We start from the raw sequence: 22,162 nt of genomic DNA, 5'->3' as shown, positions 1-22,162 counted from the left end.
GTAACTTCTTAAAAGACAGATGTAGTTACTGCTGGCAAGTTCGTCTAAATTGAAGAAACTACTGGTTGAAATAGCTGATGAAACGCAATTTGGTTCACCCTGTAGTTGGTGACCAATATTATACCTTACTCATTATACCACCCCAAAATTCATCAAATGTTTAAAAAGTGAAAAGCATATAGATCCACGAGGTTTGAAGCGAAAAACAGAGTGAAGATCACCACTTTTTAAGTGAAATTCACAATTTAAATATTATAAAAAATTGCAAAAATATATGAAATTTGTACTATAATCAGCAAATTTCAACTAAAATAACTTATTCAGAATCCAATATAAAATACCTTTACTTATAAAAGACTTCAGCTCCTTAGATGTGATATTCAAATACCTCGCTGCAACTAAAAATTTGGTATCTAACCGGAGACAGATGGCTAGACCCAATATCCATCGAGTTTCAAACCTTGAGCCATTAGCCCTTCGGGATTTCTCAGTTTTAAAAAATATCTTTTTGAATAAATACCTTGTCCAAAAAAATTCCTACTCCTGAAAGGTGAAATTCAAGAACCAACCTGTTTCTTGCTGGGATCAATCTGTGTAATCGTTTGAAGCCCACACCTCACTGAAACGCATGGCTTCGCCATGAAGAGATGATCGCTCGCTTCTATTGCTTCGCTAAGCAAAAGGATGTCATCGTATGTATAGTTGCAATTAGATTGTTTTGGAGGTGATTTATTACTCTGGCTAAATTGTTTAGGATTCAATTGGCAATTTCTGCGCTAGCAACTGTGAACGATGAATCACAGGTCCAGAATTTATTTCCTTTGTGTGTAATTTTGGCAAAGCCAGTATCAAGTGCTGCAGCTGTTGAGGCAGTAAGTTCTTATCTTGTGCAAATATATCCAGTGACTTTTAATCTTGTATGCTGTTGGGTACTTTGCTAATGCCATTTGGTTATAGTATTCTGCTGTCTATCAATTTAAGCGGGCATGCATATCAACCTCATTCAGTGGAGTTGATGGGATAAATCGAGCTCAAGCAAAATTCTTTCTCCCTGAAATTAATAAACTCTCTGCTGAAATAAGGGCTGGCTCTCTTGTCATTCTGTTTGTCAGCTTTGGTAGGCATAGTTTTTCTGGTATTGTTTTTCATCAAAAAGTGTTTCTGGAATTTTATTTGTTGAGATTTGATATGAAGGCCAATCATTTATTGTTTTCTGCCTTTGCAGCCGAACTTGTGAGAGATCATGTGGATACATCTTCATTTCCATGTAAGTAGCGTTGGAAAGATCCTGAGTTTGTGCAGTTACAGGTGTCAAATAAAATTTATGAGGCACTTATGGTTGCTAGCTTTTCCAAACTCAGCCACTTTTCAATTTGTTTTCTTTTTTATTCGTATCGATGATTTACCAAAAAATTAAGCAATATGTATGCTGTTTAAATATTTCAAGTCTAACCATACTACAACAACATATCCAGTATATTCCCACAAAGTGGGGTTTGGGGAGGGGTAAGTGTACGCAGTCCGTATCACTACCTCAGAGGTGAGGTAGAGTGACTGTTTCCAATAGACCCCCGGCTCAAGGCAAAAATAGTTGATAAAAGACATAATATAGGAACAATAGGTATTGATACAATAAATAATAACAGAAACAAGACTACCACAAAGAAATACTCCAATCGATTTATCCAAAACAACAAACATTATCAGAACTCCACAAACAAGACACTAAAAACATAGCACTATGACCACTAGCACATATACCAAAACAAAGTACTCCTACCTACCAGAACGAGGCACACTGCTTTCTAATAATCTTTTACCCTAATTCGCCTCCTCGACGCTTTCCTATCCAGGGTCATGTCCTCGATAAGCTGTAGCTGCTCTATGTTATGTCTAATCACCTCCCTCCAATATTTTTTCGATCTACCTCTACCTTGCCTGAATCCATTCGTAGCCAACTTCTCACACCTCTATACTGGGCCATCAGTGCACTGCCTTATTACATGTCCAAATCATCTCAATCTTGCTTTCCACATCTTGATATCCACCGAAACCACTCCCACCTTATCTCGAATAACCTCATTTATAATCCTATCTCTCCTAGTAAACCCTAATATCCATCGTATTATCCTCATCTTCGCCACTTTTATCTTTTTGATGTGAGAGTTTTTGACTGAGCAGCACTCCACCCCGTACAACATAGCAGGTCTAACCATTGCTCTGTAAAACTTTCCTTTAAGTTTAAGACACACTTTTTTATCACACAAGACTCCGAATGCGAGCCTCCACTTCATCTACCTTGCATCAATACGGTGAGTGATATCTTTGTCAATCTCTCCATTCTTCTGGATCATGGACCAAGATAATTGAAACTATCCTGCTTCTGGATAGCCCGACCTCATACGTCACCACGCTAAATTTGCACTCCAAATATTTCGTCTAGCTCTTGCTCAACCTAAACCCTTTAGACTTCAGGTTCTGTCTTCAAACGTCTAACTTAGCATTAACTCATCCACGAGTCTCGTCAATAAAAATTAAAAACTACATCATTAGCAAAAAGCATACACTATGACACCTCACCTTGAATTTGTCGCGTCAAAACATCCATCACCAAGGCAAATAAAAATGGACTGACTCAATCCTTGGTGCAACCCCATCAAAATAGAAAAGTGCTCCGAGTTCCCTCCCACAGTTCGTACACGAGTCTTGGCATCGTCGTACATATCCTTAGTCGACCTTGTATATGTTACCGGTACACCTTTAGCCTCTAAGCACCTCCAAAGAGCTTCCATGGAACTCTATCATAGGCCTTTTCTAAGTCAATGAAAACCATATGCAAGTCCCTCTTCCTTTCCTTATGCTGCTCCACCAGTTACCTCACGAGATGGATGACTTTTGTTCTTGAGCGTCTTGGCATGAATCCAAATTGATTCTTAGAAATAATCATGATCCTCCTTAACCTCAACTCAACTACCATCTGCCAAACCTTCATAGTGTGACTTAACAACTTGTTTCCGCTATAAGTATTGCAATTCTGAATGTTACTCTTATTCTTGTACAATGGAATTATCGTACTCCATCTCCATGCTTCCAACATCTTCCCTATCCTGAAAATGACGTCAAACAACTTTTTCAGCTACTCCATACCTGCCCCACCTGTGCACTTCCAAAAATCCTCAGGAATCTCATCAAATCCTATCGCTCTACCCCTATGCATACGCCAAATAGCATCCTTGACCTCCTCAACCTTAATGGGCCCACATAATCACAGTCGCTAAGCCTCTTCGAGTGCTCCAAATCTCTAACACAACTCTAAAGTCTCTCTCATCGTTCAAGAGTTTGTGGAAGTAAGATTACTATCTTTTCTAAGATCCTCCTTCGCCAAAACTTTTCCATTCTCGTCCTTTATGTACTTTACTCGATCAAGGTCCCGAGCCTTTCTCTGGCTGGCCTTACCTCCACCTTTACCTTTTAACGCTGCGTACAAGCTTTCACAAGCTGTAGTCTTAGTGCCGTAACCGCCAACTTGTCCTCTTTCCTAGCTGTCTTATACTCCTTATTTTTCCGCTTTTCCTCCTCATCTTTACTCTCTACCCACTTTGCATACTTCTCTTTCTTAGCCTTCACCTTCCCTCTTACCTCTCCATTCCACCACTAGTCTCCTGGATGCTTGCCAGAGCGGCCTCTTGAGACACCCAACACCTCTCTAGCCGTCTCCTTGATGTAACTAGCAGTCATATCCCACATATTACCGCATTCCCTTTACGTTCCAAAGCCCTCGTAGCTGCCAACTTCCTCCTTATCTCGAGAGCACTGCCGTTGTCAAGCTATCCAATTTAATCGTCGGTCGGTCATCCACACCTATCCTCTTTTTCTCCTTTCTTGATCTCCAAGTCCACCATCAAAAGCCTATGTTGGGTTGAAATATTCTCACTAGGTATAACCTTACAGTCCTTACAAAGACCCCTATCACCCTTCCTAAGGAGCAAAAAGTTAATCCGAGTCTTAGCCATTGAACTACGGAAGGTAACTAAGTGATCCTCCTTCTGAAAGCTTGAATTAGCTACCATCAACCTAAAGGCTTAGGAAAAATCCAAAACTGAGGCACCTTCTTCATTCTTCCGCTGAAACCAAAGCCTTCATGCACATCATCATAACCCGTTTTTGATGACCCATTGTGCCCATTGAAATCCCCTCATGTAAAAAGCTTCTCAGTGGTAGGTACACCTCTTACTATCTCATCCAAAACCTCCTAAAGACTGTTCTTTTCTTCCTTGTCTAAGCCGACATGCAGTTCATTTCTAGTCTAACCATCTATAATAAATATTAACATTTTTTCACAAAAAAGTCTAACCATCTATAATGGGCCACATCTGGAAACATGTTTATTTATTTGTGAGTGACCTATTTCACAAGCCTGAAATTAAAGGGTAAACAATTCTATGAGAAATATTGGAGACTGAGATCCTATTTATAAACTATATTCCAATACTTTTTCAAGTAGGACACTACATTACAATCCTTTTTCAAGAAGGATTCTTTATATTATTCCTTCTACTCATATTCCGACACTTTCTATCAAGTGGGTGCATACAAGTCATACGTACCAAGTTTGTTGCAGATGTAATTAATACGAGGGCCAGTGAGGGGCTTAGCTAAGATATCCACAAGAAAACTGGTAAGGAAAACTTGGGACGTTGGGTGATCACAGTTGAAAAAGAACAAATTGAAAAAGTGGTCGGAAAGTAGTAAACATCGCTGAGAAGTCAATTTGTCGTTGGAAAATTACCTGAAATTGGTATAAAATATGTGGGTCATCTCGAAATCAAAAGATGAATATATCTTGAGCAAGAAAGTCACCGAAAAATTGGTCGGAACGAAAAACTAGTTGGAACATGCTCACGCGTCGGATTATTAGATTTGACGGTTGAAAAGTGGTCAAAATCTAAGAAAAATTATATGGATAGGGTCGGAATAATGGTACATCCCTACTGGAAAAGATAAATTATATGGGTAGAGTTGGAATGATGGCACGACCCTACCGAATAAGAGAAATTATATGGGTAAGGTCGTAATGATAGCACGACCCTACACAAATCAGATCTAAAGAGTCACCGGAAAGACGTACATAACTACACAAATTAGATATGAGGAGTAACTGGAAGGACGCACGGTGCTATGCAGCTCAGATATGAGAAAGTAGTCACTGAAAAGATGCACGGTACTATACAAATCAGATATGACAAAGTAGTCACAGGAAAGATGCATGGTGCCACCCAAATTAGATATGAGAAGCCACCGAAAAACAGCACGGTGACCCAACTTTTGCTAACATGATCATTGGCTAGATGAGCCGTATATATGTGTAATAGCCTCCCACCGATAGTGGAAGCTCTTCGATTCTCTGCCAAAATCATAAAAGGCTTTGACACTGTGAGGAATATTGGAGAAAATATTATTGAATTGTTTTAACTGCATTATTACACTGAGACCTTATTTATATACACTACATTCCAATACTTTTCCAAGTAGGACACTACATTACAATCCTTGTCCAAGTAAGATTCGTTATATTATTCCTTTTACTCATATTCTAACAAATACATTTACAATGACATATTATTTGCAGTGTGGTAACCAATACATGAGGTCTCTATGGTAATTCTTTCTTATTTTTGTCTTTCATAGTTTTAGAAAGCACTCCTAGTTCTACATATTTAGTTGATTGAGGAAGGAGAAGTTCAAAATTTCCCTTCTACTTATCTCTTTATGCCCCTATACAAGTGATTCTCCTTCACAGTCTTCTCCATGAACAATGTCTCGTTGCTGTTCCTTTCCTCTTTGTCTTTTTTTTTTTTTGGACCTGGCAAGATATGGACATCTTTTATTTCAAGGTTGCAGGGGAATATCTTCTAACAAGCAAGGATTGTTTGTAACCAGCTAGATACGTAACACTTATCAACAACACTGGATGCTTTGTATATCTTATAAGATTGATGCCAAAAGTGTACTTTTTATTTATTTGAGGGCTACAAATTTATAGTACAGGAAAGCAAACATATACAAAATCAAATCGCTTGATTCTAGCAGATATGACAATCAAGATGTGATCTTTTTTATCTAATTACCTTAACTATCTACAACAAATCAGATATGATTTTACCAGATCAACTAAGATCCTACAAAATCAAATCTTAAATATTCACAAATCAACACTCCCCCTCAAGTTGGCATGTAAATATCTGTCATGCCTAACTTGCTTACAAGAATTTCAAATTTTGATTTAAACAAGCCTTTTCTGAAAATATCTGCAATTTGCTGACTTGTTGGGACGAAAGGCATGGACACACTTCCTTTTTCAATCTTCTCTTTTATGAAGAGCCTATCCACTTTAACATGTTTTGTTTTATCATGTTGAACTGGATTGTGAGCAATACTTATGGCCGCTTTATTATCACAGTACAACTCCATTGGTAAACCAAACGTTTTTTTGAGTTCTTCCATCATCTTCTTGAGCCAAATCATTTCACAAATCTCATGGGCCATAGATCAGTATTCAACTTCAACACTACTGCGGGCTACAAAATTCTGCTTTTTGTTTCCCCAAATAAATGTTTAACATCCAGATGTAGACCTCCTGTCAGTAGTATAGTAGAACCTGCCCAGTCTGCATCTGTAAAGCTTTCAATGTCCCTATCTTGACTCTTTTTGAAAAACAATCCTTTTCCCGGAGAACTTTTAAGATATCTTAGGATCCTGTAGACTGCTTCTTAGTGCTCTTCCTTTGCATAAACTGACTGATTAAGCTTACAGGGAAAGCTATATCAGGTCGAGTATGTGACAAGTAGATCAACTTCCCAACTAGTCTTTGATATTGATTGTGGTCAACTAAATTTCCTTCTTAATTTTCGAATTTTATATTCGGATCAATAGGTGTTTCAGCTGGACGTCAACCACTCATTCCCGTCTCTCTTAGAAGATCTAGTACATACTTCCTTTATGACACAATAATGCCTTCTTTTGATCTCGCTACTTCCATGCCAAGAAAATATTTCATTTGGCCTAGATCTTTAATCTCAAACTCCGAGGCCAACTGTTTTTTTAAATTCTCCATTTCGGACAAGTCCTATCCTGCAAGTATAATATCATCAACATACACTGTCAGGATAGTTGTCATTCCCTCAAGAGAATGTCGTATGAACATGGTATGATCTGCTTGCCCTTGAGTGTGCCCTTGTTTTTTCACAAACGGAGTAAACCTCTCAAACCAAGCTCTTGGAGATTGTTTGAGCCCGTAGAGAGATTTCTTTAGCTTGCACACTCTAGTTCCATACCTTTCTTCAAAACCTAGAGGAGGGTCCATGTAGACTTCTTCGTTCCATTCAAGAATGCATTCTTCACGTCTAGTTGTTTGAGGGGCTAATCAAGGTTGACAGCAATGGTCAGAAGAACCCTTATTGAATTCAATTTGGCAACTGGAGCAAATGTCTTAAGATATTCAATCCCGTAAGTGTGAGTGAATCCTTTTGCTACCAAATGTGCCTTATACCTCTCTAGGCACCCATATGGTTTAAATTTAATCGTGAACACCCACTTGCAGCCCGCTGTTTTCTTTCCACGAGGTAGTTCCACCATTTTTCAGGTTTCATTTCTCTTCAGAACGTTCATTTCCTTAAGAACTGCCTCGTTCCACTCTGGGAAATTACCTTATGTATCAGTGATATCTTGCGGGGCGTACATTTGATTCTGATGAGAGCCCTTGATTTCTTTTTCTTGATTCCGGTTTCTTCTTATGTAAACCTGTAATTCCTTTGTTTGTTCTTGTCATTCATTGTATCATGAAAATGCTTTATTGCCTCAGTATCCTTGTTTTCATTATTTAAGTTGGGATCTCTTACCTTATCTAGGTTGTTATTACTAAAAAAACTATTTCCTGTATCTACCATAAAACCTGGGTCCTTTGGTTCCTTACATGTGAGGTCAAGAAGATCTTTATTATCCATTAAATCTTCACTATGTTCCCCCAACCCCAAAGATAAGCTTAAAAAAACAGTTGTGATTCAAAAAAAGTGACATCTATTGTGACAATGACCTTCCTAGTAATTGGGTCATAACACTTGTAACCCTTTTGACTAAAGGCATAGCCAACAAAAACGCATTTTTTAGCACTTGGATCAAGTTTACTCCTTCAATGATCATGAACATGAACAAATACACTACACCCCAAAACTCTCAAAGATAAATCAGTTGTTAATCTAGAAGTAAGGAAGTATGTCTTGAACATATTGAAAGGGGTTTTAAAACTTAAAACACGGGAAGACATCCTATTAATAAGATAGGTGGATGTCAGAAGAGCTTCTCCCCAAAGAAATTTAGGGACTCCGCTTGTGAACATTAAGGCTCTAGTTACTTCCATAAGATGTCTATTTTTTCTCTCTGGGACTCCATTTTGTTGGGGTGTTACAGGACATGAACTTTGGTGCATTATTTCTTTATAAGTGAAAAAATTGCTTAGGTGGTCATTAAAAAACTCTCCCATTATCACTCTGAAATATTTGAATCTTCTCATGAAATTGTGTCTCCACCAAAACATAAAAAGCCTCAAATTTATGTTTTACTTCCCCTTTGTCTTTGAATAGGTACACCCAAGTTAGTCTAGTGTGATCATATATGAAACACACAAACCACTTTTTTCCATTTATGGTTGCTATCCTAGAAGGTCCCCAAACATCACTATGGATTAACTTAAGGGTTTTGTGGCATGGTAACTTTGAGATGAAAAAGATGAACTTCTGTGTTTAGCCATTTCACAAAATTCACTTTGAAAAAGGGTTGTAGTTTTATTCATAAACAACTGTGGAGACAAGAGTTTCAAATAATGAAAACTAGGATGACCAAGGCGATAGTGCTATAACATGACTTTATTATCAACTAGAACAGAGTTCAAACAAGCTAAACTAAAATTTACTGAATTGCTGCCATCGTTAAGAAAATAGAGACTTCCAGACTCTCTAGCATTGCCAATCATCCTCCCCAAGACCTTGTTCTGAAATACACATGAAATATTGTCAAAGATAGCACGACAATTAAGGTTTTGAGTCAACTTGCTGATGGACAAAATATTATGAGACAATTTTGGAACATGAAGGACATCAAAAAGAGTCAAAAAATTGGTTAGTTTGAGTATCCTTTTTCCAGCAATTGTTGAGAAGAAACCATCAACAACTTTGACTTTTTTATTTCCTGCCAAAAGAGTATAAGTCGAGAAAAAATGTGAGTTTCATGTCATGTGGTCACTAGCCCCTGAATCTATGATCCAAGAGCTTATACTAATACTAGTAGAATTTGGACTAAAAAAACACATGACACATTATCTCTTTGGATAAAAGAACCAGTGGAAGTAGAAGGACTTGGTTTACTAGATTGGAGAAGTTTGTGCCGTAGCTCTAGCTGTTCCTTGGTGAATGGTAGCATTTCTGAAGTAGATTTCAGCCCCGGTTCTTTGCTGGCACTCTGAAAGGCTTGATTGCCATGGTTTTCTGCCCTTTTTTTGTTCCAGTTGGGCGGTTTTCCAAGGATTTTCCAGCAAGTCTCATTAGTGTGCCAGTATTTAAAATCACACCATGGCTTTTTTTTCTTATCATTCTCATTTTTCGCAACAACTAAAATCGATGATTTTATATTTTTTGATTCCAGATTGAAATCTTTTTTTAGCGTAACATTCCTCCTTGTTTCTTCATGCCTAATTTTAGAAAATGTTTCCCTCAAAATGGGCAGCGGATTTTTTCCAAGAAGTCTAGAACGATGTTCGTCAAAATCTTGGTTCAACCCTACTAAAAATAGATATACCCTTTCACTTTCTTCCTTTTTCATTGCTTTTACGCTATCCTTCGAACGTTTCCATTCATCATTGTAGCATTGATCTAATTCTTGCCACAGGGAAACCATCTCATTATAGTAAAGAGTAACACTTATGACAAGTTTCATGGAGTTTAGTAGCCAAGCAATTACCATCGAGTTTTCTGAACTCCAGGCGTTCATTTTTGGGTCTCCTGGTTCAGGCTTTATCGTTTCTCCAGTCAAGTGCCCAAGTTCTCCTCGACCATCAATTGCCAAACGGACAGATTACGCCCCTTCCAAATAATTCTTTCCATTTAGCTTGTGAGAAGTAAGTTGAAAGGAAAAATGAGAAGAATTGCCGCCTTGGTTTATTGTTGTCTCGGTCAGGATTTTGTTAACAGAACTTTCGGCTTTTGTTAATGCCGCTGGGTGACGTAGCCCATTAAATGCTGTTTTAGTCATCAGCAACATAAGAATAAAGTTGCTCTGATAAAATGTAAGATTGGTACCAAAAGTGTACTTTTTATTTATCTGAGGGCTACAAATTTATAGTACAGGAAAGCAAACGTATACAAAATCAAATCGCTTGATTCTAGCAGACATGACAATCAAGGTGTGATTTTTTTGATCTAATTACCTAAACTATCTACATCAAATCAGATATGATAATCAGATCAATTAAGATCCTACAAAATCAAATTTTAAATTTTCACAAATCAATATATCTCAATCTAATGGGTGCACAGAAAGCTGAAAGAAGATTGAATTCATAGTTCTTACCATCATTATGAATTCATGTTTGTGCCTTGTGGTTTGATGTTTATAATGTACATTACAAAGTTCTTAAAATAATATGCATTCCAAAGTTTGAATGTTATATCTGGAATGTTGTCAATAAATGGATCTAAAAGAAGTTCACAGACTTTCCTCAATACTGGGAAGTGGAATAGGCACTCATGAGTCATTAGCACATGAAAAGAAAAAGCACATGGAGGTTATTACTATATCAATACGTCGTGTTAGGCTGTCTGTATGCATTATTGTCTTTTGCTTTGTACTATTTCATTTTCAGTATGTTTGATAACCTCCCTTCTCCATATTTAGCTGATTTAAGTTTTTGATCTTTTCTTCAGGTTTCTCATGATCCATCGTCTTTATTGTTCTAATCTTATTTTCAAAACTGTGTTAGTGAATCTTGAAGGGCACTGCTTGTTGGGCAGAATGCCGATGGAATTACTTCATTTATTGTGGGATAAGTACCCCAATGTGACTTTAGGGGAGAGAGCTGAGATGTTATCAACTATTGACTTGAGTCCTTGTTTCATGAAGGTACGCGTTAGCTGATGTTGCTGAATAGAAGTATATATTGCTAGTTTATTTATTTATTTATTTCTTTTGATGATCGAGAAAACCCCAATAGTCGGTGGTGCATGATTTGATACTGTGTGGATAATGGGCCTACCCCCTACCCTTCTCTACTAAAAAATTAGTAGTAATATATATTGCTAGTTTGATATTTCTTTGTTGATTGCTTTGTAATCCAACATCACACTGACAATCTGGAAGAGTGATCAAGTTGATCACTGCTTTTTGAAAAAAATTGAAATAAGTTTTTCTATAAAAAATTTGAAACACTTTCTGGAAACAAGCGCCAGCTCAGTAAATTGAAGTCTTGCCACTGGTGGGGGTGTTGCAACTGCCCTTAGTCATGTTATTATGCCACCCTTTTCTTTACCCAAAATCAGAGGAAGTAGATTTTAAACCAGCTTCTGGTTTGCTTGGATTAAAAACATCATTAAACTTCTATACCAATGTTGAATCTAGAATCGATGCGCCTTCTGCGAAGTATTACTAAATTTTGGATTTGTCTTTTGTTAGTTAAGGGAGATATGTCTTCTTTCCCATGTTGCTCCTACATGTTCTATTTAGTAAATCCAGAGGTGAAAACAAGGAATTTTTGATCCTCTCTTTTGTAATCATAAGTAAAGGGTTTGATAACAAATCTGCCGGACCTTCACATATTTGGTAGAGGCTGATTCATCTAAATAGATTGTTTCCGTTTAGTGCCGTTCATAGGGGCCATTACCAGATGTTGTGCAGAGGCTGGTTCTCTGGATAAATGATGCTGGAAGAGCGTTGCTGAAGGATTTTTGATTAGTTGAGCATGAAGTTGTTCTGGTGTTCATACATGGTCACACTCACACATAATGAAACAAGTAATAGTGATGCATAGTCAGACATAACGATTAATTAACAGTTAACTTGTTGAAGAAAGGAAGAAACAACGAAAAACAAGAGGACCATCTTCTCTGACAGCTATTATGTCATCATCTGCAGACGAGCTGTTTGGACAAAGACAGACGTATTTCCTTCCAGTATCCCCGCTGTTCTGCGGCTCTGGTAGGTCATTTTGTACTCGGTACTTATGTCCTTGAGGATTGTAATAAATTTCTTTCAAATTCTTGTGCTTATATAATTGATTTTCTTGGATGCTGTAATGGTTGGATTATGGAAGGCGACAATACAACAGCTGCAAGTCAAAGTTGCTTCAGAAGAAGCTGCTGCAAGAGAAAGAACACGATATGATTCATTCTCCTATGAGGACATTCCTACTACTTCATTGCGTCGAATAATAAGGTGAAGCTACCGATTTTCTGCGCTGCATCTCTATTTTTTCGTGTGTATTGCCTTTCTTGTGTTTTTCGTTATGCGATGCTTTTTCTCCTAGCTGTTCAAGAAATTATCAGCACTATCATTGTTGACAGCAATACTTCCATCATTGTGTTAATTCTTCTTCCAAGCGCATACTTGCATTCAATTTATTGCTCATTTGAGCCCGTGCCACCTGGTAGATTTGCCCTTTTAACTCAGGTCAGCATTCAGGGGCATACTTCTCTAGCAAACCTTAGCTGTGCTCAGATCCTCATAATTATACTGGTATATATCTAGCTTGTTAGATTAGCTTCCTCCTATTTTCCTAGGGAGTTTTTGTGTATGTTTGGTACACCTTCTCAGTCTTACCCATCTTTGCTATCTTCACCTGTTTGTAAATGATTCAACATATTCAACCCAATTGGTCAACCCTGTGAGTCTTATCTCGTTTTCCAATGTGAACGTAATGATGCAACTCAAAGTTAAATATTGATTGCTCTATTGCACGCAGTTTTGAAAGATAAGTGTGTTTTTTCTACCGCATGTCCCCTTTCAAGTTTCATTTTCTCTTTAACAAACAACATTTCCATATTTCTTTTCGTTCCTTTTGTTTTAAGATAGTGAAAGTTTGGACTTAGTTTGATACTGAAATTAATTAGCTTTGAAATTATTTATGTCCATTGTGAAGTGATATGTGGCTAATCTTTTTACTTATCGCACTTTCTAGGTTGAGAACGGGAAATGTTGTTTTCAACTATATGTACTATAACAATAAGTTGCAGAGAACAGAAGGTAAACGTAATTCTTCTTTTTATGGTAAATCTGTGGCTTGTTTGACGTCATATTTGACTATTTAATTTTTCCTGATATTGCCACCAAAATCTGTGTTTTGTTCTTGGTGGTTGTTCCTTGTGCTTTTGAACTGAGGTCAGACTATATGTAGGCTAGTTTTGTTTCGTAAAGTGTGTTCTGTTATTTGGATGGATTTAAAATGATTAAAGCAGGGGTCTTTTCCAGTTAAAAGAATCAGCTTGGTTTTGTTCTTTTCTTGAAAATAAAAAATGTCGCCTAACTACGTCCTGAACTCATTTGGTATTTTGTTACTTGGATGTCTCACTTTATTATGGTGAACCCTCCCTTTGCTGCATATGGATGCTTCATGTTGTCGGCAATGTGTTACCAAAAGCAAAAAGTGCCAAAAAGCTCTTAAGGTTTGTTGGGGCCTTAAGCGCAACGCGCAAATGAAGCGTGGCTTTAACCAAAAAAAACACGTAAAGGGATAAAAAAATACAAAATTCTATATGGTTGGTCCAAGACTAAAAAAGCCAAATCTTTGAAGGGCTCTTGACTGGGGTGTATGCTCCAAATGGGAGGGTTGAAAGAGAGGATACTTGGGGGCTGCCAGGGGGCTCAACTCAAGGCCATGGGTTCTGTGTGGTGATTACAATACCACCAGAAACCCATCAGAGAAGAACTGTGTTAGAATCAACAAGGCGATGAGAGATTTTTCGGAATTCATAGAGGAAATGGAGCTGATGTATATGGATTTAATAGTGGGCTGAATATACCTGGAAGAAAGGGGACAGACATCACATAGCTACTAGACTTGACAGGTTCCTTATTTCTGAAGATTCGGAGAGTAGTTTCGGATTCATTAAGCAGTCCATCATTCAAAGGATTTTATCAGACCACTCTCCTATCATTTTGTAGTGCGGGGATTGAGAGTCTTCCAAATCATACTTCAAAGTTGAAAAGTGGTGGCTGCTTACACATGGTTTCAAAGAGAAGGTGAAGAGCTGGTTGGATTCCTCCAAGTATAGTGGTTGTCCAGATTTTGTCTTAGTGACTAAGATGAAGGCTCTCAAGGCCAAGTTGAAAGATTGGAGCAGGACAGTTCATGGTAACCCTAAGTACTCAAAAACAGAGTGTATTGCCTCAGCTAGCCGAATTGGAAGAAATTCGGGAACACAGAAACCCTGAGGAGGAAGAAATAACTTCAAGAATGGCCTTAACCAATGAATTTGAAGAAATTGCAAAGAGAGAAGAAATTGCCTGGAGGCAGAGATCCAGGGCCACTTGGCTAAAATAGGGGGATAAAAACATCAGTTTTTTTTCACAAGACAGCTAATGCTCACAGAAGGGCAAACACAATTGACAAACTCAAAGTGCGTGGTGTGGTTCTGGAGAATCCAGAAGACATTAAGAAGGAAATAGTTACCTTCTATGAGAACCTATATACAGAAACAGGAGTGGATACCCGAGCTTGAATGGTTGGTTGCCCCAGGGTCGGTGAAGTTTAAAATTCTATGCTGGAGGCTACATTTTATCCTCAAGAGATCCTGGATAGCATTAAAGCTTGTACAAGGGATAAGGCCCCAGGTCTGGATGGTTTCACTATGGATTTTTGTAAACATTGTTGGGAAGTTATCAAGGAAGACCTAGTGGCAACAATTCAGAATTTCCATGAAAAAAGTTTCTTTGAGAAGAGCCTGAATGCAACCTTTGTGGCTCTGATTCCAAAGAAAGCAGGGGCTGAGGAATTGAAAGATTTTAGACCTATTAGCCTTATTGGGGGAGCCTACAAGATCATTGCTAAACTTTTAGCTGAGAGACGCAAGAAAGTAGTCCATGGTTTAGTGGGTAGACAACAAATGGCCTTCATCAAAGGAAGGCAAATAATGGATGCCGTAGTGATTGCTAATGAATATATAGAGGCCAGACAGAGAAGCAACAAGCCAGTGGTTGTGTGGAAGCTGGATATTCAGAAAGCATATGATTTTCTGAATCGGACTTATCTCTTTCTAATATTGGGAAAAAATGGGATTTGGGAGTAGATGGATCAACTGGATTAGACATTGTATTGTTACTGTGAGTTTCTCTATTTTAATTAATAGAGCAACTAGTGGCTTCTTCCTTTCTAATGGAGTTTTGAAACGGGGGTTCCTTATCCCCTTTTTTATTCATCTTAGCTATGGAGGGGATGAGTAACCTGATTATTACAACAAAAGAGAAGGGATGGATCAGGTGGGTCAAAGCAGGAGAATCAAATAACTTGGAGATAACTCATCTCCAGTTTGCTGATGATATATTGGTGTTTTGTGAAGCAGAAATTGAACAAATTCTAGTCCTCATAATCATCTGTAATATTTGAAGCTGTATCTGGGCTTCATATTAACTGGGGTAAGAGCTTCATTTATCCCATTAATACAATCTTTTTGAAATAGAAAGTGTGGCCATTAAATTGGGTGGCAGAGTAGATGAGTTCCCACAACTTACCTAGGCATGCCTTTGGGAGCAAAGAGCAAGTCCAAAGGCATTTGGACTGGGGTTTTGGTGAAGTGTTAAAAAGGCTCACTAACTGGAGGTGCCCGTATTTGTTTTTGCGAGGTAGAGTGACTCTGGTAAACGATGTGCTTTATGCTTTACCATCTTACATTATGTCTGTTTTCCCATGCGAGCAACTGTGCCTAAATCTATTGATGTCCTCAGGAGGAACTTCATATGGCAAGGCTGTGAGGACAAAAAGAAATATCACTTAGTCAAATGGGAGGAGTTGATAGTGGACAAGAAATCAGGAGGTCTAGGGATCAAAAACTTGAGGAAACAAAACCAAAGCCTCGTGATGAAGTGGCTTTGGAAGTTTGCTAATGAAGAAGATACGCTGTGGAAGGCTGTTATAACTACTAAGTATGGAATGTGGGACAGGTGGATGACTAATGTAGTTGCCACTCCATATAATTGCACTGTATGGAGGGGAATCAAGAACTTATGGTCAATACTAGATATCAGAACCAGAGTCAAGATGGGCAATGGGCTAAAACCCACCTTCTGGGATGACAAGTGGAATGGAGCATCTACTATGAAACTAATGTATCCTGCTTTGTTTATTCTTTGTCAACGACAACATGCAACTGTGGCCACAATGTTGACTGGTCCAGGATAGAATATTTTCCTCGGAAGACTCCTCTATGACTGAGAGGTAGAGAAAGTGGAAGAATTTCAGACTTCATTAGCCAGTTTCACCAACCTATCTGATAAGGACACATTGATATGGGAGAAAGACAACCAAGAACAGCTCTCAGTAGCTTCAGTATATTAGGATTTGAATATAACAATTCATCAGGAGACTAATTGGCCATGGAGGATGATCTGGAAACCTAAGATACCATACAAAGTCAACTGCTTTTTAGGCTACTGTCTAAAGAATCAGTCCTGACTCATGAAGATCTTAACAAGAGGGGATATCAGTTGGCATCCAACTGTTCTCTCTGTGGGAGCAAGCTGAGATAATTTACTATCTTTTCTTGCATTGTAAGTGGACAGAACAACTCTGGAGAATGTTTATACAAATCAAATGAGTGAAACGTGGGAGTATTAAAGGTGTTCTGAGTAGTTGGAATAGGGATGACAATGCTACCAAGAAGAAGGTGAGATGGAAGATTTTTTTGGCATGAATTTGGTGGACGGCAAAGATGCCCGAGGCTTGGAGGTGGAGTACCATGATCCCTCTCTATAAGAATAAGGGTGACATCCAGAGTTGCAATAACTATAGGGGGATTAAGTAATTGAGTCACTCTATGAAGATTTGGGAGAGAGTGGTCGAGGTGAGGCTGAGACGGATAGTGTTTATTTCGGAAAACCAGTTTGGATTTATGCCTGGCCGCTCGACGACGGAGGCAATTCACCTGGTGCGGAGGTTGGTGGAACAGTATAGGGAAAGGAAAAGGACCTGCACATGGTGTTTATCGACCTGAAGAAGGCTTACGACAAAGTCCCCAGGGAGGTGCTTTGGAGATGCTTGGAGGTGAGTGGAGTACCGCTGGCATATATCAAAGCAATTAAGGATATGTATGATGGAGCGAAAACTCAGGTGAGGACGGCGGGAGGAGACTCAGAGCATTTCACTGTCTTGACAGGTTTGCATCAGGGATCTACTCTTAGTCCCTTTTTGTTTGCGTTGGTGTTGGATGTGTTGACGCGGCGTATTCAAGGGGAGGTGCCTTGGTGTATGCTTTTTGCAGACGATGTAGTTCTGATAGATGAAACTCGAGGGGGTGTGAATGACAAATTAGAGGTGTGGAGGCAAACTCTTGAGTCTAAAGGGTTCAGGGTGAGCAGAAGCAAGACAGAGTATGTGGAATGCAAGTTTAATGACGTGAGGCGGGAGAATGAGGTAGTAGTGAAGCTGGAATCACAGGAGGTATGTAAGAGGGATAGTTTCAAGTATCTCGGGTCCGTGATCCAGAGTAACGGTGAGATTGACGAGGATGTCTTGCACCGTATTGGGGCGGGATGGATGAAGTGGAAGCTTGCGTCGGGGGTATTGTGTGATAAGAAGGTGTCGCCCAAGCTGAAAGGTAAATTCTACAGGGTGGTAGTCCGTCCGGCCATGTTGTATGGAGCGGAGTGTTGGCTAGTTAAGAACTTCCACATCCAAAAAATGAAGGTGGCAGAAATGCGGATGTTGCGCTGGATGTGTGGGCTGACTAGAGGGGATAGAGTTCGGAATGAGACTATCCGGGAGAAGGTTGGTGTGACTCCAGTGGAGTGCAAGATGCGGGAAGCCCGATTGAGATGGTTCGGACACGTGAAGAGGAGGGGCATGGATGCCCCGGTTCGTAGGTGTGAGAGGCTAGCGTTGGATGGTTTTAGGCGGGGTAGGGATAAGCCGAAGAAGTACTGGGGTGAGGTGATTAGGCGGGACATGGAGCAGTTACAGCTCACCGAGGACATGACCCTAGATACGAAGGTCTGGAGGACGCGAATTAGGGCAGAAGACTAGGGCCGGTTTGGGTCGCTAGTGTAGGGAATTACTTGGTGGGGGTTTTATTCTTGTTATGATTCCGTGTTCCATGTTTTATTACGAATCTGTGTGCTTTCCTCTGTTTTCTAATACTTATGGGTGCCGTATTTATGTTATGTAATCTAGTTCTGTGCTTTACTATGAGTTTGTGTGGTATCTCGTGACTTGAGCCGGGGGTCTATCGGAAACAGCCTTTCTACTTCTTTAGAGGTAGAGGTATGGACTGCGTACATCTTATCCCCAGACCCCACTAGGTGGGAATACACTGGGTTTGTTGTTGTTGTTGTTGTTGTATTTGGTGGACGATATGGAGAGAAGGAACAATAGATGCTTTGAGAATGTGCAGTACAACTTGCCGAAGATTAAAATGTTTTAGGCCTTTTTTATTTTTGGTGTAAACGTGATGATTTAGCTCAAAAAGAGGACATCTTTGATGTATTAGATTACGTATAGGCAACAATTAATTTGAAAATGCAGTAAGTTATAATACTTTTTTGAAGCAGAACTACAATGTTTACAGTTGTAGTATACCTTGTGGATGTATAGAGTAAAGTTACCAGTTTCAAAAAAGACTAATAATTATAAGTATGATGACAAATATATGAACAAAGAAATTGAAAAAAAAAATATGATAAAGTGAAATATTAATTGTTTAGTGTTGCCTCTCCAGAAGAGGCTCATTGGAAAGGAAAAGTTTGTTCTAGGACCTTGCTGACAGCACTGAAGTGCACATTAAGCGAGGCGAATTGCTCATCATGTTTTGAGCTTCGTTTCAGGGCTTATGTGCTCCTTTGATAACACTGGTTGTTGGGTCATGTAAAATTTGGCTAGGTTGAAATTTTGAGTACCATTTGATAGGCCCAGCTTTAGCGTCTTGGCATATAGCAAAATAGTGCTCCATATATCCATTTGAAATAAATTGTTAGGCACAACTTTAGTCTCTCATATGTCAAGCCAATCTGTTTGAATTGCTACCATCCTACATATATCAAGATTCATCACTTGGTGTGAGTACAGTTAATAGTTTTTAGAATGGTGAAATTGATGACATTCCCATTGCTCTTCCATATGTGCGGTATTCCTTTCTTTGAGCAAGTTCCTTCCTTACAACTATTACTTGTGCAGTTCAAGCTACTTAATTGCTTTTTCTTTTTTCCTTTCTAAACTTGCAGTGACAGAGGACTTCACCTGTCCTTTCTGCTTGGTAAAATGTGCCAGCTTTAAGGTAAAGGCTGGGATATCTTCTTTTGTTTCCTTATAAAACTGAGCTATATGGTAAAATTGGATCCATATAGCTCGGTTTTATTTTTCATTCTCAAAAAATAAAAATGAGCTATATGGATCCAGTTTGAAATGGTTTTGACGAGAAATTTGATTTACAGTAAATTAAATAATTAGTTTAATTTCTTGTATCTTTGGTTTTCTGCTTATAGGGTTTGAGATATCACTTATGCTCATCCCACGATCTATTCAACTTTGAATTTTGGGTTGGTAAACTTCAGTATGCTTCGAATAAAATTTTAGCTGTGTATTTCTCTAAGCTGTCAAATTAACCTTGTATCATTTTTAGGTAAATGAAGAATATCAAGCTGTAAATGTATCTGTGAGAAGTGACATTTGGAGAGCTGAGGTCAGCACATTTTCTTTTAACTTAGTGGTGAATCGTATATGGTCTGTAGTATCTGCTCCTAGCACAAATCTGCTGCAATACAAAGTAGTTTTATCAATATGCCTGTAGGAGATGGACGCTTAACTCTTCTTTTAGGTATTTTGATATATGTAGACATATATGCAGTTGACCTTCTAGGAAGCTTTACTGAGTTCTTGATGAAAAGAAAATTACGTAGTTTAATGTTGAATATCTTTAATGAGGTCATGTATATTTGTATGATACCTGGTTAGATTCTAACATCCTCTATAATTTTGATTTGGCAAAGGTTTGAAAAGTCAGTTCTGTATTATTTAATTTAATTTAATTTCTGATGCTTGACTACTCTTGCTAGTCATGCTTTTTCTTCCATGTAAATTAAGTCATGCTTTTTCTTCCATGTAAATTAACTTGCTTTCTGGAGTGATCTTCCAGATTGTTGCTGATGGCATGGATCCTAAGCAACAGACATTCTTCTTTTGGTATGTAGCTCTCACGCTCCTTCAATTTGTATTGCAGCTATTTGATGTTACTTCAGAAGTGTGTTGTGATTTTCTATTGCTTTATTTGAAATTTATGCTCAGTTCGAAGCCACTAAGACGGAGGAAACGGCCGGATTTAGTACAAAATTCAAAGCATGTGCACCCACTTGTTTTAGATTCAGATTTCCCTACGTCAATGAATGAGCTCAATGACAGGGTTAATGGTAATGATGACCCCTTTTTCTTCCTTTTTCCATTGCATTCCTAGGATTATTTGATGTTTTAATAGTTTTAGAGGTTGGATAACCCTTTCTTCAACATAGTTGTGTGTTCCTTGGTTGAAGTGGTAGAACATGGTTTCTTAATGGATACACGTAAATGAATATTAGTTGTTGTCAAACTTCCATTGTAGCTATGTTGTATGGAGCGGAGTATTGGCCGGTTAAGAACTGTTACATCTAGAGGATGAAGGTGGCAGTGATGAGGATGCTGTGATGGATGTGTGAGTTTACGGGAGAGATAGGATTAGAAATGAGGATATCCGAGATAAGGTGGGAGTGACTTTGGTGTAAGACAACATGCGGGATTCGAGTTTGAGATGGTCTGGGCATGCGACGAGTAGATGTACAGATACCTCAGTGCGGAGGTGCGAGAGGCTGGCTATGGATGAATTCAGGAGGGGTAGAGGTAGATTGCAGAAATATTGGTGAGAGCTATTTAGACAAGATATGGCATGGTTGCAGCTTACCAAGAACACGACCTTAGATAGAAAGGTGTGGTGAGGACGTATTAGGGTAGAAAGGTAGGAGGTCGGAGTGTGTCCATGCTAGTAGGTGGAATGTTGTAGTGCTACATTTGTAGTTTTTTATTCCCGGATTCTTGTTGATATACGTTGTTTCAGCTAGATCGCTCGGAGTATTATTTTGTGGTAGTATTGTTTTGTTACTATCTGTTTTATTGTCTTTTTTACCTCTATTACATCTTTTTCTAGATTGTGTTTTGTCTTGAGCTGAGGGTCTTCCGGAAACAGCCTCTCTGCCTCACTTCTAGCAGTGGTATGTACTGCGTACACTCTACCCTCCCCAAACCCACTGTGTGGGAAAACACTAGGTGTGTTGTTGTTGTCAAAGTTCCATCGACTTCCACCTTTCTTAAGTTGAAAGGTACACACTTGCTGTCTGAAAGTGCAACAATGTTTGATTGTTGTAGATAAGGAACTATCCAGATAATCTTTTCCTTGCATATTGTGCAATAAAATTAATTATTGTCTTGCCTATGGCAAATGGTAGTAGATGTTACTTGACCAAACCCAACTCAATGAAGACTTGGCAAATTATAATGGTGGAATTTGCACGCTACTGGCCCTGGGGGACTCTTTGTTTAAAAAAAAAAATCCTAAGTTTTACTGATTTTGTGTATATATTATTAATTTAGAACCCAGTAGCTCAAAAGGGCTTATTTTTTCTTTGCAGAGCTCCAAATATTTTAAATCCTGGCTTTCTCCAAAAATATTTAATCCTAGATCTACCTCTATTCTCTCTTAATAGTATTTCCCCCGGGGGGTTTGGGGGGGTGGGGGGATGTTGAGATCTTTTATGTACCTATGGACGCTCTTATAAGGTAGAAGAGGGTTATAGTGTTTTAACAAGCAATACTGCAGCATGCCACAGTGTAAGGTGCACACAAAACATCTTGAGGCATACAGTAGGATGCATGGCTCAATTGCTCAGGCACGTC

The 22,162-nt window shown here is 38.7% G+C and overlaps 1 protein-coding gene across 6 annotated transcripts in view; it reads left to right on the top strand.

Moving 5' to 3' along the window:
- LOC107874959 (polycomb group protein EMBRYONIC FLOWER 2) overlaps positions 1 to 22,162 on the top strand; it is a 60,773-nt gene that overhangs the window by 9,041 nt on the left and 29,570 nt on the right. For all 6 annotated transcript variants that reach the window (XM_016721648.2, XM_016721651.2, XM_047396322.1 and 3 more), the window contains 12 exons: positions 755 to 872; positions 958 to 1,117; positions 1,226 to 1,267; positions 11,030 to 11,169; positions 12,178 to 12,240; positions 12,356 to 12,477; positions 13,220 to 13,284; positions 19,468 to 19,520; positions 19,729 to 19,782; positions 19,866 to 19,925; positions 20,379 to 20,425; positions 20,528 to 20,649. In XM_016721648.2, the coding sequence (XP_016577134.1) occupies positions 755 to 872; positions 958 to 1,117; positions 1,226 to 1,267; positions 11,030 to 11,169; positions 12,178 to 12,240; positions 12,356 to 12,477; positions 13,220 to 13,284; positions 19,468 to 19,520; positions 19,729 to 19,782; positions 19,866 to 19,925; positions 20,379 to 20,425; positions 20,528 to 20,649 (1,046 nt within the window). The remainder of the gene's footprint in view (positions 1 to 754; positions 873 to 957; positions 1,118 to 1,225; positions 1,268 to 11,029; positions 11,170 to 12,177; positions 12,241 to 12,355; positions 12,478 to 13,219; positions 13,285 to 19,467; positions 19,521 to 19,728; positions 19,783 to 19,865; positions 19,926 to 20,378; positions 20,426 to 20,527; positions 20,650 to 22,162) is intronic.

The sequence above is a fragment of the Capsicum annuum genome, chromosome 1 (genome assembly GCF_002878395.1).
Source record: "Capsicum annuum cultivar UCD-10X-F1 chromosome 1, UCD10Xv1.1, whole genome shotgun sequence".
Classification (NCBI taxonomy): domain Eukaryota; kingdom Viridiplantae; phylum Streptophyta; class Magnoliopsida; order Solanales; family Solanaceae; genus Capsicum; species Capsicum annuum.
Note: the sequence above shows the minus strand (reverse complement) of the source record. Positions and strands in the feature narration are given on the sequence as shown.